Source organism: Anser brachyrhynchus, assembly GCF_964034855.1.
Source record: "Anser brachyrhynchus genome assembly, chromosome: 8".
In the NCBI taxonomy this organism is placed as follows: Eukaryota; Metazoa; Chordata; class Aves; order Anseriformes; family Anatidae; genus Anser; species Anser brachyrhynchus.
The window spans coordinates 29,777,104-29,794,237 of record NC_137702.1 but is presented as its reverse complement, the minus strand read 5'-3'; the positions used below and the strand labels follow the sequence as shown (position 1 = coordinate 29,794,237).

The following is a 17,134-nucleotide window of genomic DNA, read 5'->3' as shown; positions in this document are numbered from 1 at the left end:
GGGGTATGATTGTTACAGGGTTTGTGCTTAATCTCTTAATATGGTATTTCTAAATAGACTCAGAAACATCTGAGCAGCACTACTCAGAACATATGAAAATTCAGACTCTTAATTTTCTAGGTTAAGTGGTGAGGGAGTTTTATGTATTTAATTGTTTTAATGCAAGTCTGCAACTAGAATTGTTTGTAAAATCCTCTCTGTATTTCCATGCAAATGTTGTTTTCGGGTTTGTATTTTTTCATCTTTATTTCAGAATTGCCTCTAAACTAAGTTTGGCTGACCTAAATCAAGTGCTGTATAGGTGTGAGGCAGAAGAACAAGAAGATGGTGGAGGTTGTTATAATATACCAAACTGGTCACCACTGAAGTATGCAGGCCTCCAAGGTAATAGTTTCAGCATTACATTTTTCTGTCATGGAAAGGGCAAAATAGAGCAGCTCAATCTAGATCATACCTTAGTACTGTTTAATGGCTAGTGCTACTGCTTGGATAAAAAACAGTATGTTGTTTCTGCTTGACCATGCTAATCGGTGTTATACCCCAGGAAATCAAATCATCACAACATAATTAAACAAGAACGTCTTTTTCTAATACTGTGGGGGTTGCATAATTAATTTCAATATATGTTTTAACACCAGTGCTCTGTCATTTAAAAAAAAAAAAAAAAAAAAGGAAAACGCGTATAATGTGAAGTTAATGAGAGAAGTAATATTTATTAAACCATATGCATTACCAGGTAACTGGGGAGCATCATTAATTTATCAGACATATGAATTCCATCATGCTACTTATTCCGCAGTGGGTTTTGTGACTGTCTGGGATGTACTCTAAGGAAGCTGCGAGTTGTATCCTAACACACTGCAGGTGAAGAAAAGTATTATAGTTAAAGCCAGTTAATATATCTGTTGCACTGTAGCTTTTCCTCTGGGTAATCATGTGTCCTTTAATACTGAATTGGGTTTGTATCTTCAGGGTTAATGTCAGTAATGGCAGACATTAGACCAAAGAATGATTTGGGCCACCCGTTTTGTGATAATTTAAGATCTGGAGATTGGATGATTGATTATGTCAGCAATCGTCTGATTTCACGTGCTGGAGCCTGTTCAGAAGTGAGTGAAAATATATATTTGGTGACTTGGGGATTTCAAATGACTGCTTTGCTTCTTTTTCAATTATTACAATGTTTTTAAGTTCTGTCTGTATCTAAAGTATTTAGTGTTGAGGCAATTTCTTCTAGAAGATTAAACCATTAATATGTTTTTCTTCCCTCTTCTCAATCCAATTTAAGAGTAGGTTGCAAAAGGGAGATGGAAAATATTTAGGGCCTGAAGGGTTCCTTCTGTTTACTACATTTCACTCAAACGAAAATGAAGTAACCATCTTTTTAAGTGACTACTTTTAAAAGAGGGCCTAAATACCACTGAGGCATACATGACTGTGATACAGTTACAGTAAGATTGCACAGCCAGGCGCTGAGAAAATGGGATTTGCCCCATCCCTGGCAGTGTTTAAAGACAGACTGGATGGGGCTTTGAGCGACCTGATTCAGTGGAAGGGGAGTTGGAACCCCTCATGGTGGGGGGTTGGAACTAGATGATCCTTAAGGTCCCTTCTAACCCAAACCATTCAATGATTTATGAAGATTCAAGTTACCTGTCTTATAACTCAGTCCTTCACTTTCCTACAAGGCAATTGCTTTATTCATTTCACAAGAGAAAGACATGATTTGGGTAACCAAGGGGATGAATTTAATAAGAAAGAGTGTAACATTCTTACTTTGCTTTGGTCCTGAAGCCAAGTGTACTGATATAAAGCAGAAGAAAGGATAAAGCTGTTGAATGTTGTACTGAAGTAAATGATGGCTCTGACTTCAGTCATGGGAGCTTGATGAAAGCAAGTTAGTCTGATAGTAGCCAGTCTCAGTGCTCTTTCAAGATTGTTGCTTATTTTGTCTGCATATTTTTTTTTTGAGTTCTTAATTTGCAGTGTTTCTTTCTGTTCTGCAGAAAATATGAAGTAGCAATAGCTATATCAAAGTCACGTGAAACTAAATTTTACAATTTCAGTGTTTACATAGGTAATTTTCCCTCTAATTTCTAGGTTAAAAGTATAGCGTTATATGTAATACAATGACATGTACTTCACCATCTATACAGTCTTGTTCTGCAGGTTTTCAATCTTTAGTGGCAGTGACTTTATAGTAGTTTGTCATGTTCTACTTTAACAATACGGGAAGGAAAGAAAATAAATACTTTCAGGTGTCAGCTACTTTGCCATGAAATGAAGATGGTGAAGCTCAAGAATCTTAAGTCACAGACCCAGATCAGCAGCCATTTGCACTAGTGGCCACACATTATTCAGTCTTCAATAATTTTTCACTCCCTTGTCTCAAGCTTCATCTCTTCAGTCTTGTCTTTTTTTAATCAATGAGAAACCTCCTTCCCACACTCAGGTCATAGTGACAGCTTCTGAGTTGCATCTTCCCTTTGCTTCTTAGTTTTAAAAACTTCATTGTGAAAATGTACTATTTGCAAGAAATAATTTTGTTCCATAGTTGCTGTTCTTGCCCATTTGTCATTGAACAATATAACATTTTTCCCTACCATTCTTAGAGTTTGGCTGAAGTTTTGGAGCAGGGGGATACAGCAATTCTGCTACAAATATCTAGCACGGAATGCTTCTTGAATATGAATGGTTGCGTGGTAGTGGTGATACTAGTAACTGGCAATAACATCATCTGTGTGATGGACAAGCATAATTTGGGTATATAATATAATCTGTTCAAAATCTGTGATAAATATTTTAACTAGATGGATCTTAAAAGCACTGGTTTTGAATCCCATTGTTATCAAGTGTTATCAGCTTCTAATAATATTATATTTTAATAGGTTGGTAAATGGTTGAAGGCCATGTTTACCTATTTAAAGAAAATTCCACGTTACCTTATCCCATGTTACTTTGATGCCATATTAGTGGGTGCATACACAACGCTTCTGGATGTGGGATGGCATCAGATGTCTAGGTATGCTTGGCATGTCAGATATGTAGAGTTATCTATAAATTGCACCTTTTATGTTTTATCTGTTGGAGAACGTCATTAGAATATTTTCATATTTGTGCTATCCAATGGAAAATGGTGAAATTGGTAGTGAAAACCAATCTTCTAATAGCAGTGGCTTGGAAGTTTGAGAGTTCAGATGTCTGTCCTGGATTTGAATTTATAACTACTGCTGGCATCATGTAGGGGATGAAACATTAGGCCAGAATTTCCCTGCAATGCTTCAGAAACTTTCTTGCTACGATCGTAGTGAAACTGCAATGCTTCCTTAAAGTTCGGAGGAAAAAGAAAATACCAGATTGTACTTGTTGTTGATGCTTTGTTCAACCTAAATAAAAAACACAGCACAGTACCAGCCACTAGGAGGAAAATTAACTCTATCCTAGCTGAAATCAGGACAGTTTCTTTTATAAGACCTTTTTATAAGACCTTTAATTATCCTTCATATCTAAGTACTTTGCTTACTTCTGGAAATTGTTTGAACTTCAATGTCATTTCTTGGAAAGGGAAAGAAGGTTGATTTAATAGAGGCTTTATTCTAGCTATAAGTATTCCAAATCACCATTATTTTGTAAAAATAAAGATGTTAAAATGGGCATAGAATTTGGTATGGATGTGATAGCATGTGGAACATAGTATATTTTATGAATACTTGGAGATGAACTAGTCAAGAATTCAAGTTTCATTATTTTTAGACAATGTGCTAAATGATTTAATGATTTATTTTTACATGAATATATATATAAATTTATATATATACAAATGTGTCTTTAAAAATGATGACTAGGTTTTACAAGCTTTTATTTAAAGAAAAAAATGATAAAATATTTTTGCTTTCTTATACTTCTGAGGTCTTGGATCTGTGTGTAGGCATCAAATAAAGTAAACCAATTTCACTATTTTGCCATCTTCCCTAAAAGTATGCAAAGCATAAACATTCCCATTGGCATTAATACATTAAAAATGTAAGGCTAATTTTGGGCACCTATTTTGCAAGAAAGAGTGATATACAAAATAAAGCTTATGTGCAAAATTAATGCATAATACTCAGAATAACTCATTCTGTTAGTCCATCCTGTTTATTATGCATAATACTTTTCTGTAAATGAAAAATGGTACACTTCATAGACTGCTATTGCTGAATGCAAAGGGGTAATTTTCTTTTTTTTTTTTTTTTTTTTAATTATGTTGAATTACAGCTTTGTGCAGAACGGATCAACATTTGTTAAACACCTTTCCTTGGGCTCAGTCCAGATGTGTGGGATAGGAAAATACTCATGTTTGCCCGATCTGTCTCCTTCCTTACATGATGTTCCCTATAGACTGAATGAGATTACAAATGAGAAAGAACAGTGTTGTGTTTCTTTGGCAGCTGGTAAGTGAAGACAACATTAAAAAAAAAACAACTCACAAAACAGTTAAATTGCTTTGAAAAACTATTAAAGTTTTCTCCACTATGCTTGGGATCTAAATGTCAGCATCCATGTGTAAAACGTAGGTAGCTTTTTTCTTCACTTCTCCACTGTGTTTTAACTTCTGTTTAAGATAAAGGTTTGACTGTTTAAAAATATGGCAGTTTCATCTAGCAGTGCTTTTGGGAACAACCATTTTGGTTTTGCTCTTGGAAAAAAAGCTTGTAAATATTTTATTTAGAGACATTTTTAACTATATCCAATTTTACCCTGCATGGAGATCTACAAGTATATTCTATTTCTTTCCAAAAGAAATAAGATAAATATATACTTCCCATAATAGGTTTTAGTTTGATTTAAATGTGAATTTTAGAAGTGAATTGTAATGGAGTCTAAGTGTGGATTTATTGTTTACAAGTTTTCAGAAAAATGTAAGAACCATTAGTGGACCAGAAGAACCTCTGGTCTGGACATGTCCCTGAAAGGGGCAACAATAGCTGCTTAGGAAAGAACATAAACACAGTCAGCAAACAGTATTTATTCCTCCAAATGTTCTGCCAGCATCTGGCAATCTTTGAACTTGGCACTTTCCTACATCGAAAGTATTATCTTCTGTGTTTAGTGACTTAGAATGGATTTATTTTTCCCTAAGTTGGTCCATTCCTTTTTTTGAAACTATAGAAACTTTTAGCATCTACAGGTTCTATGGCCTCTGTCTGTCTGTCTTTTTTTTTTTTTTTTTCCCTTTTTTCTGCTGTCTGTCCTTCTCTCATGGAATTTTACTGCTTTTAGTTTCTGGTTTCTTGTAACATTCCATTTGCCTGTTTTAGTGTTGCCTAGAAGCACAGACAAGCACTGTTCCCTTAATTTAGTCATAAAGATTAATTATACGAAAGGGCTTCATTTTAAATATTCCCTTCACATAGTTGAGTCTGAAATTTTTAACTCTTGAATAGATTGTCATTCTCAAGTTGCTTATTGCCATATTCTATAAAATTAGAGAGGTATGGGCATCATATCTGAGCATTAGCAAATGCTTTGACTAAGTAAGTAATAGAAGCTACAATTTAGTTCAAGCAAGCATGCACAACAGACTATTGTTTTGAGCCTTTATTACGGAATTTTTTGTTCGTTAGACTGGAAAGATAATAAATAGAAGAAAAGACAAGAATGGATTTTACTGTTGTAATTATTAAGAATGAGTCTTGCTGTTAAAGCATAAAATTGCGTGTCATAATGTCTGCAGTAAGATGTAGCTCTGTAAGCTGCTAGAAAAGAGAAGTGGGATTCCTTTTATAGTGGCTGAGAGTATTATAAGGCTGAAGAAATTCATAGCTCTCCAGTCATTCCTTTTATGATACCGAGATAGCATGGCTTTCATACATAAACTCTTGCAAGCAAAGCATTATATATATTGTCATACTTCTGGCTTTTTGTTTGTTCCTTTTCTTTCTGTGTTGTGTTTTTTTTTGGGGGGGAGGAGGGAGGGAGAGCGGTAGGAGTTATGCGTTTTTTTTTTTACTATTATTAAAGGGTGACGTGGTTACATTACAAAGTGCCTTAATCAAAAAAAAATTAAAAGTGAAAAACATGACTGTTACTGACACGCGTAGTCTGTTGCATGATTTAGAAATTCGAGAAGTTAATTGTTCTAAAATGAGTTTTTATTTCAGGAAAAAAAAGATAATTAAGCATGCAAATATGTTTTTACTTCTGTTTAGTTTGTACATACATTTGTGCTTGGAGATTTCTGCCATATCAATAAATGAATTCATCAATGACATTTCTTTTTAGGTTTACCTCACTTTTCTTCAGGAATTTTTCGCTCTTGGGGAAGGGATACCTTTATTGCACTGAGAGGTCTAATGTTAGTTACAGGGCGTTATCTAGAAGCAAGGTAAGAGTTGACTGATTCTTAGTTCTTAGTATTGCTTGAAGTAGTTTTTCAGATAGTTAGGAAAAAGGCATGCTCTTGCTCTTAAAACCTGGAAGAACATGCAACCTGTTAGAAATAGTTGAGGTACAATATAAAACTTTAATGGTCCTAGATGGATTTGTGAGTTCTTTTTACATGGAATGAAAAATACTCCTTATATCGCTTTTGTTTTCTTAACATTGATAGGATATTCCAGTTCTGTATAGATAAGGGAGTTTTAGCCCATGTAACACTACTGCTTGTCCTTAAACAAAGTGATTATTTTAAGTATACTTCTGTCACTGTTACTGAGCAATAATTTGAAAATTATTTATTTAAGAACTTGAAGTAGCAAGGGATTTCTGTTTTGATCAGAAAGGTATGAAGGTCTATCATGATTTTTTGGTGACTGCTAATATTACTCTATTAATACTAGAAATCAGCTAACTGTGGATTGTTACAATCTGATATCTGTCTATGATATGCTAATGTTTAGTCTGATAAATGAGTCAGATATAAGCCAGACTTACTGAGCTGGTGTAGCTTTCCACAAGACACGAACATAAAAGTTAGTTTGTTTAAATTAGCATTTTTTTATGCATTTGTATATTTGGCCAGCTAACTTGCTACCTTACTCATACAGTAATATCTGCGGTCTACTAGTATGTTTATATTCCCTTTTAAAACGAGTTGGAGTCCATGTTTTCTGCAAGGTATGTGCAAAGGTTCTCAAATGAAAATTCTCAACATCTCAGTTGCTGGCACCTCTCTGTATTTTAACAGAAAATCGTCATCTGCTCCTGCCCTCCCTCCCCGTCCACCCCCATCAGAAAGGATACAAGAAACATCAGTAAAAACCTTTCCTCTGACCTCAGTGGGATTTGGGTTTAGGGTCAATATCACAACGTATGAAAAATGAAATTGCCTTTACTGTATTAGCAATGTTGTATGTTTCATAAAAACAAACGTATGTAAATTTATTCATATTGAGGTATTTGTAGAATAATAGATGAATTTTTATTGTAAAAGAAGTTTTTGTGCTAGTGCAGAATTTAAGTGAAGTCATGCCAAAATCTTGCTGTTGGAAACTACAAATCTGTATTTAAGATCCTATTTTTCTCTTTGACTTACTTTGCTATTTAGATAAACCTATACATTTTGTAATTAATATTTGGCTAAATAATTGCCTGAAACTAACTTAATCAAGACTGTTTTATTTGTTCTAGAAACATAATTTTAGCATTTGGTGGGACTTTAAGACATGGTCTCATTCCCAACCTGCTCGGCCAGGGGACACATGCCAGATACAACTGTCGTGATGCTGTATGGTGGTGGCTTCAGTGTATCCAGGACTACTGTAAAATTGTTCCAAATGGATTAGACATTCTCAGATGTCCTGTTTCTAGGATGTACCCAAGAGATGACTCTTCTCCTCAACCTGCAGGCAGTGTGGTAAAGATGACTTCTGATTTACAAGTCTTGAACACAGCTATAGTTTTTAATGACAGGATGCAATTTTTCTGTCTACAGGAACCAGGCACTATTTGTTTTTCTATGGTGAAAGATGATTACAGTGCAAGAACTACATATTTCAGGCACTTCTTATTACATCTGCATTACTTGATTAGAAAAGTGTGGGGTGGAACTGGGGATGAAGAAAGAAAAAATCCATCAGCTTTACTTCTAAATTTGTCTTTGCTTTCAGTCTTGAAAAAATGTTTATATTAATAATTGTATAATACTAAAAAAAAATATAAAATGTGTCCCATTGATAAAGACGCTATTGAAAATGCTAGATGCTTTTCTTTCGAATTCTAATAAACTAGAGGCTAAGAATTGCTACTATTGGCATAGTAGATAGAGCCTTTCTAGTACTTTTTTATTTTGCCTTTCTCATATCACCCAAACATGCAATCAATCTAGGATCAGCCACTTTATGAAGTAATACAGGAAGCAATGCAACGACATATGGAAGGCATAAATTTCCGAGAAAGGAATGCCGGTCCACAGATAGATCAAAACATGAGAGATGAAGGTAACAAAAATATAACATACTTGCTATGCAATTCAAAAGATGAAGATTACATTCTTTTCCTCAATTTATTAAGTTTATTTTTTCAAACAGTGTTTAATGCTATTAAAACTGTATTACTTAAGATAAATTTAATGTTTTAAGAGTGCCTGTTTACTTTCAGCAACTGTTCATATGTTGTGGTGCAATTTGTCTTTGAAAGTTCACTCAAAAAGTATAGCTGCCTTCAGAAACCCACTTCAGATCTCTTGTGTGGAGGTTTTTCATTTATTTAGGATGTTTGGGCTCAGCATGCATTTGGGGTTTTGTGCTGGTTAACATACAGACTTCGTACATGATATTCTTGCTTGGCAGGTTTTAATGTAACAGCGGGTGTTGACCATGAAACTGGCTTTGTCTTCGGAGGGAACCGTTTCAATTGTGGCACCTGGATGGATAAAATGGGGGAGAGTGACAGAGCTCGCAACAGAGGAATTCCTGCTACTCCGAGGTACAAAATCTAACCTTTGTGGGGGGCTGATTTTTTTTCAGCTGAAATTCTTCTCCAGAATTATGCCTTCTGTTAACACATCTGAGAGGTGCTCTCAGTGTTCTATGTGTTTCTAACTTCTGTTTGACTGCTAAAGTACTAATTGTGTTTTTAATTTGTGCTCATTTAGAGAAAAGAGGTTTATTTTTAGCAGGGGAAGACCTCATCTTCATGGACTTCGGTCCATGCCAGGAGCGAAAGTTTTAAATTCAAGTAGTAAAACATAACAGGAAAAATTGGATACTTGCAATACTAGATTACTGGAAAAAATGTTATTTAGACTGATTATGAATAACTTTTTATTATAAAAGATATTAAAATCACACCATTATCAATAAGTATTTCTTATTTAGAATTCGAAAATATTTGCAACATCTAAGCTTAAAGTAAAAATAAAACATTTTTAAAATTAGCTCTTTTCTTGCAAACCTACAGCACGAGGGTATTCTTTAGTGAAATAAACCATTTGATTTTCATGCTTGATGCTGAAGGCAAAGTTCTATATAAGATAAGGAGAAATACTGTGGCAGTGTGGTATGCTTCTGCAACAAATTACAAACCTAGCCAGTCTGATTTAAAGCAGGCCAGAAAATGAGATACAATGACAGGCTAAGTGTCCTGTGCAGGAGTCTCCCAGTTTTTGGTTGGTTGTTGCTTGTTTGAGTTTTTCTTGTGCGATTGTAAATTTTCATCTTAGATTACAAACAGTAAAATATAATTGTCTTATTTCATAAAGGAGATAATATGTCAGGTTTCCTCAAGGAAACAGTTCTGTGGAGTGACAGTATTGTAGAAAAAGCATAAGCTCTTATGGCAATCTTAGCAACTATCAGTATATCTCTAATGCATGCCTTTGTTTACTAATAAATCACAGAATCACAGAAGCTTTTGGCAAGCTAATTTCTTTTCAACTTTCCAGTATCACCTAGGATTTGTGTTCTGTTTCATTTGATTAATTCATGTCTTCCATGCAAGGATCTACTTTGTTAATTTTCACAGACCAATTTTCAGCATTCAGATCATGTACAGACTGTGGCTGTAATAAGTGGTGTTGCATTTAAATGATTTTTTATTTTTCCATTTGGATGATAGTATTGGACATCTTGTTTGTCTTCCTGAATTGTGTTTTGTTTGTTTGTTTTGTTTTTCACTTTTTACTTCCTTCACTAAATTTGTATTCAAAGCTAATAGCAGAGTTATGAAATTGAGTGATGTTGCTATGAATGACTGGTGACTATTTACTAAAAAAGTCAGTTTAAGTTTTCAGATTCTTGGCCTTCTTAATAACAGTGAGGAAAAAGTAATTTAAAAAACACGTATGTTGGAAATAATATTCTTGTATACTGGAAAATGTCTGGAGAAGACGATGAGAATGTATGTGGCAATATTTGATAGCCATGGCACACAGTTTTGAGGCAAAATATTAACTTTAAAAAAAAATCAGGTATGATGTGGGCTGCAACACAAAATAGGAAAACTTAGGTATCTGAATAATCTGTCCTTAAAGTTCAATAAGTAACTGAAAACAATCTGTATCCTTAATGACCTTCTTAAAGTAATTTTTGGACTTATTTACCATTATTATTTTAGAGATGGCTCTGCTGTGGAAATTGTTGGCTTGTGCAAGTCGACTGTTCGCTGGCTGCTGGATTTATCTAGGAAAAATGAGTTTCCATTCCATGGAGTCACCATAAAAAGACATGGTAAAGACACACATATCTCATAATTTTATGATTGGAATATAAATATAACTGAAATGAGCTGGTGGCAGTGTAACATCAGGGATGAATATCAAAACTATTCAAGAAGGTTTAGGAGGAAAAATGGAAAAACTTGGGAAAGAATCTAGTTTAGGTAAAATCTTTAGTTACTGCAAAAGTTTATTACAATCAAAGTTCTCTGGTCAACCTGTCAAATACTTTATTCTGTATAATAGGGAGTGGATTTCAAAGGAACTTTGGAGCCTAAATCCAATTTCTCATAATTATATCACTGATATCCATTTATCACAATGAAACACATCATTCATTACATGACACAAGATACATCTGTTTTTATCCTGTGTTGTAAATATTGGCAACTTACCTAAGCATCTTTAGATGCAAGAGATGGCATGTTAACACGCTGAAAAACGTTGATTAAAAATTTTAGACTTATTCAATTAGTTAGTTACCATAGATCATAGTATCTCATACTGTTTACTCTTAGCTAATTACAGCAAATGAGAAAATTTGTCTTGTAAAAAGTTGTGCAGGTGTTGGTGATCTGCAGTATAATTCAACTTCTAAATAATACCCTTTTTGCAATGCTTCAATGACCTTTGTGGTAGGAATATCATAAGTAATACTGTAATAAAAAGAACTAGTCATAAGCACACTTCTGTTGTTACCACTGTGGCGGTTTTCAGAAAATAAAATCCACGTGTAATATCTTTCAGGAAAGGAGGAAACTATCACATATGATGAATGGGATAGAAAAATTCAAGCACACTTTGAAAGGCTCTTCTTTGTCTCTGAGAATCCAGCAGATCCAAATGAAAAACATCCAAATCTTGTTCACAAACGTGGAATTTATAAAGACAGCTATGGAGCTTCAAGTCCATGGTGTGATTACCAACTCAGACCAAATTTTACAATAGCAATGGTTGTGGTAAGTGAGGTATATGAGGGGGAAGAATTTTTGCTTAAAACTATTTTATTTATTATTGAATTTAACTTGCCTTATAAGGTCTGTCTGCATGGCGTTATATCAGGAATATGTATTGCTTAGGATAAAGTTTCAAAGCTTGCTTTCTTTTCCTTGCTTTTAATATTGATCTGTCTTAAAATATCCACTAAAAGTATATCCTTTATAGAACTTAGCTATATGAAATGGCTGTCCAAATTTATCACTGGGGGATAAATTTGCAGTGTTCACTGTCTTCAAAGTGTTTGTGGGTTTTTGTTTGTTTTTTAGGTTAGGATGAGGAGGGGGGAGTCCCCTCAAATTAGCTGAAAAGCATGGGGTTGTTTATTTTCATTGTAAAGAACTTCAGTAATAGTCTTTTCCAAGTGTATTTAAAATAAATAAAGCCCAAAGCAGTGAAATAGCTTTTGTCATCTTGCCTACTCTGACTTCTAGGTTCCGTAAGAGTAGCTGTATTTTAATTCAGTAATATGATAGCTAGGGCTTTTGTGGTCTTCTACATTCGTATACATAGTCCTGTGTGTGTACATGTGCAGAGTTTACTGAGTAAATTGTTGTTATTTTACTAGGCGCCTGAATTGTTCACACCTGAGAGAGCTTGGAAAGCTCTGCAGATAGCAGAGGAAAAACTACTTGGTCCATTAGGCATGAAAACTTTAGACCCAGAGTAAGTATAGTAGAGATAAGAATAAGTGTTAAAACATGCCAGTATGGATTATTTAATGGATGGGTGTAATGTTTCCTTTGTTAAAATCCTCACGTATGCCTGTAAAATAAGGCTGCAATAAATGCTTCAGGAACAAGTATTTTACTGTTCTAAAAGTCCATGCAGTTGCTTTTATTTATGTAGACAAGTGGCAGGTGGTTTTGGATGCCACATAGCAGGCAAGTCAAATACGCTATCATAAGAGATCAAAGTTGCATTGTAATGTTTACTTATGTAGGATACAGCGTAAGCATACGGTGTATGCATTGCAGTTTGAATAAAAACATAAGGGCAAAATTATGAATATAAGTCATTCCAAGATTTTAACTGTTTTCCCACTAGTTTAAACAGTATTTGGAATTCCATTGTCATGTAAAAGCAGAACCTGATGGAGACTTGCCTGACCTAACCACCATCAAATGTAAATGCTATGACAAATTTTTTGTTCATTTCTGCATTCTAATTTATGCCTTATTTTAGTTAATGCTTTGTTTACATAATTTCTTTTTTTTTTTCTTGCAGTGATATGGTGTACTGTGGAGTATATGATAATGCTCTTGACAATGACAACTATAATGTAGCCAGAGGTTTTAATTATCACCAAGGACCTGTAAGAGCCAGTTTATTCCACTTCAGAATAAGTGCTGACAATTTTTCAAAATGACAGCTATAATCCTCTCTTATCATCCTTTTCTTAGGAATGGCTGTGGCCAATTGGATATTTTCTTCGTGCCAAATTGTACTTCTCAAAGCTAATTGGTCCACAGATATATGCAAAAACTGTAGTTATGATAAAGAATGTGCTTTCTCGCCACTACGTTCACCTTGAAAGGTAATACAGCAGCTAACATAGGTTCAAAATATACAGTAACTAGTGGTATCCACTATCCAATTGCATATAAAAGTATATAATATTATCATATGATATAGAAGTCTATGATATAAATCACATCTATAATGTCTCAAGTCTATAATATAAATAACACCTGTTTTCTACATACAAAGTTCAGTGCAGATTCTATTGCAGATCTCGAGTCAGGTTTCAAGGACAGCTGAGATCTCGTGCTGTTTATAGATTTTTAGAATTACTAATTACTTACCTATGTAAAGACTGGGGAAAATAAATTTTGTGTAAAAACTAGGAATCTAATTTTGTACAAAAAATGAATTTCAGCAAAAAATAGTGAGTGTATTTGGTTTTTTAAAAAAACAACCAAAGTATTTATAAACAGCCTGCAAAACAAAATAATTACAGGGCTAGTAGTGACAGAATAAAAATGTGGCAGATAAGTTTATGCAATATATTGTTACGGTTTGTACATGTTATAAGTGAAAAAATTAGGCTGTTTCAGAATTTTAAGACAATTTATTGTATTCTAAGACAAAGGAACTCACTTTATGGCCCTCAAATAGCATCCAGTTATCTCAAAGTTCACTTACTTTTTTCAAGTTGCAAAACTGCCTGAATGGGAAACAGGAGAATTATTCCGGTACTATAAGTTCAGGTATTATTAGTAAAAGAGAATCTACTTTGAAGGAGAGGCATCCCCCAAAAAAGTACAATTTCCAGTTGCAGATAAAATAATTGAATCCAATCTTAGTTATTAAATAACATATTGTGACTATAGAAAAAGAGGCCTTTAGTCATGGTTTTTAGTTTCATACTGAGATAATCTCCTCAAAGTTTTATAATGAAATATTCTTTTAATTTCAATGTATAATCTAACAAGAATGCTCTTTGTTTTTCCTTTATCAGATCATCCTGGAAAGGGCTTCCAGAACTGACCAATGAAAATGGACAATATTGCCCTTTCAGCTGTGAAACTCAGGCCTGGTCAATTGGTGTTATCCTTGAAATCCTTTATGATTTGTGAAAGCTTTTGATTGATGTGGTGAAACTTCTGGGTCTTCTCATTATTGGGCATAAATGAACACTTGGCTTATACTGCAACAGAAACGTCCTGCTCTGCACAATCACTTTAACTGCATCCTGACTTTCAAAAATGCTGAAAGAGAGCAGATCCTATGCTGAATAACTGTGTGGGGCTTGTTTTTCTTTTGAAAAGCAGGCCAAGAAAATAAAATAAAGTTGCAGTGCACATGTAATGTAGAAACTTTTAGTAAGGAGCATTTTTAAGAATATGCACAAATTTATTTTAGGTAGCTTTGAAATTTAGACATCTCAAGTCAAAATCATATGTTCTTTACTGAGCTAAACATATGAAGAACAGCTCTCATGTTTTTTTGTTTGTTTTTTGTTTTTTTTTTCATTTGTCTCTTTAAGAATAAATGGTTATTTGCAAATGCATGCTTAAAGGGTAGTAGACTAACATACAGCAACATACGCTAATAAAAGCAGAGTACTTTGTCTTGAACTGTATTGGGAGGGGGAGCTGTATGTGTTCAATTGAACACTCCATTAAGTAAACACAGAAATAAGTTTACAAAACATGTAAACCTTTGAAGTTACATTTAATATTTTCAAAAACATTTAACTACTCTTTAGAGTTAATTCTTGAGCAATGATGAGACAATATCCCAAGCTAATCCATTTATAAATTTATTTAAATACTGTGAGTCTTGCAGCAAACTTATTTATTCATTTAAATGTGATTTTTTTCACTATGAGAAATTCATAAGAAACATGCATATGCATAAAATGGACTGCCTATATGTTAAGGGAGCCCCTGTATCTTTGGTTATAGAAAATACATGATCACTTCAGGCCTTTATTCTTAGTAAAATCCTGGCTTTGTCAAAGCAAATGGAAACAATATCAGTAGGAAAAGAAATTAACCTACCACTGGTGAAAATGGGGTTTTGAAGACTTTTGAAATTACACCAGTAGGAATAAGCAGGCTACCTCTATGTGTAGTTCTTTGGGAACAGCATCCAGTGAACAAAATGCAAAATACAGATGTTCTTTAATATATAGATACCTGTATGCCCTTACTGACCTCTGTTTAGTGTTCCCAAACTGAAGGTGTTTGGCAGAAGTGCAGTTGTAATTCCCAGCTCTCTATTCACGTGGGTTTTCCATCTTAGTGGTAAAACAGGTAGAATAAATAGGTAGAAGGTGATGCTGACAGCTTCCTGCATCACAAGGGGGAAAAGCAAAACCGACGGTGCATTTCTTAATGTCAAACAATATACTGAAAATGAAATATATGCATGATGAAATTATAACACACTAGTAACACATAGGTCAATATTTTATTGTACCAGTATTTTAAAGTTTTCTTACCCTTTTCTTAAAGTCTGAAGTGTAGTGCAACTGTGCTGACTTTTTCAGGGAGATATTACAGATGTATTTAAGGGCAAGTGAATAGAAGACAGATAAATTGTAAGAAGTGGCTATACTTGCACTATTTATTTGAAAGGTTAATAATCTTATGTAGATCAACTCCCTTGCTAAAGTGTTCAGTACTTAAAAGTTCCAATTAAGGATGGAGTATATTGTACCTCAAGTTTTGAACTGCTGCAATATGTGGTTTAGGTGATTTACTTTCTCGACATAATGTATGAGAGGTGTCATTTGATCAAAAATTTTACTGAAATGTCAGCAACAGATTATGAAAAATATTTATATGCCTCTTGCACATTAAAAAAAAATAGTGAATTTCCAAATTTCTTGATAATGATATTGAGGTTTATGTCCTACTGTGTCACTAGCATTTACTGTTTTCCTAGATAATTATTTCTTGTTTATTATTTCAGCATATGTTATAACTCCTATGGAAAGCAGGAACAATATAGCAGAACAAATTGTTCTTATTTGGTGAAAATACTTTGAAATTGGAAGTGGATCTTAAGAGTTGTGACAGGAAAAGATTTCCAAAAGATGTCAAATTATAGACATAGGCAATAACACTCTTTGTATAGGGGGAAGATGGCAGAAATTATTCATCGAATTATTCCTACATTATTACAGGTAACTTTTCACTGTTTTGCAAACTGCACTGCTGACAGTGTGATTGTCACTGCTAGTTTATTTTTCTAATTTAATAGCAGTATTTTAAAAGATAAAATCACCTCTGTACACAAATACATATGATGGAGTTTATGCTTGTTTATGATGATGCTTTTGCACTGATTAGTTAAGTATAACTTTAGTGACAGATAAATGTTTTATATAGGAAAAAATGTGTAGTATTGGTTTATGTACCAAGAAAAGTAAGATGTTAGGCTATGACTAAGCTTTTTTTTTTTCTTTTTTAACAAACCTACTCAACATTTCATCAAACTGGACAGTTTAAAAATGAAGAGGGAAGAAAGCAATGTTAAATCTAAGATTATATGAGCTGGTGTTAGTCTAGATAAACTCTATACTGAAGTGATAATCTCTTAAAAATAGCCAACTGTACTTTTTGAAATGTTGACTGATCTCGAATTGTATTTTTATTCATTAGTACCATTTATATTATACACTCAAGTGTCCAGTAAGGCAAAACTATAAATAAAATTTGTTTTGGAAATAAATTAAAGAACTTGGTAACAACTGTGGCTCCACTATGTTCCAGTTGATGTTTTTTTGATCTGGGGTACTGAGATTTTTTTTTTCTTCCCAATTGAAAAAATGTTAACTGTTACCAGTACTCTTGTGCAGTTGATAGTACTTGATTTATTCAGAAATGATTAACTTGGGCATTCAAGTAAAATAATGTATCATTCTTGCACTGCATGTTGTAATGTGAAATGGAAAGATTGCAGCAAAATTGAATTTTACACGTCTAGCACAGAAACAATTGAGTTTAGAAAATGTAGTTCTTCATTTCTGAATTGCACAAAATAAAATTC

At 33.7% G+C, this 17,134-nt stretch overlaps 1 protein-coding gene across 2 annotated transcripts in view; it reads left to right on the top strand.

Annotated features, from left to right (window-relative positions):
• AGL (amylo-alpha-1,6-glucosidase and 4-alpha-glucanotransferase) overlaps positions 1-16,840 on the top strand; it is a 35,536-nt gene extending 18,696 nt beyond the window's left edge. For both annotated transcript variants that reach the window (XM_080602394.1, XM_080602395.1), the window contains exons 20-33: positions 254-384; positions 973-1,109; positions 2,889-3,022; positions 4,258-4,433; positions 6,265-6,367; positions 7,612-7,837; positions 8,309-8,420; positions 8,772-8,907; positions 10,537-10,649; positions 11,384-11,595; positions 12,201-12,298; positions 12,860-12,947; positions 13,036-13,169; positions 14,094-16,840. In XM_080602394.1, the coding sequence (XP_080458520.1) occupies positions 254-384; positions 973-1,109; positions 2,889-3,022; positions 4,258-4,433; positions 6,265-6,367; positions 7,612-7,837; positions 8,309-8,420; positions 8,772-8,907; positions 10,537-10,649; positions 11,384-11,595; positions 12,201-12,298; positions 12,860-12,947; positions 13,036-13,169; positions 14,094-14,211 (1,918 nt within the window). In that variant the 3' untranslated portion in view covers positions 14,212-16,840. The remainder of the gene's footprint in view (positions 1-253; positions 385-972; positions 1,110-2,888; positions 3,023-4,257; positions 4,434-6,264; positions 6,368-7,611; positions 7,838-8,308; positions 8,421-8,771; positions 8,908-10,536; positions 10,650-11,383; positions 11,596-12,200; positions 12,299-12,859; positions 12,948-13,035; positions 13,170-14,093) is intronic.
• The last annotated feature ends 294 nt before the right edge of the window (positions 16,841-17,134 follow it).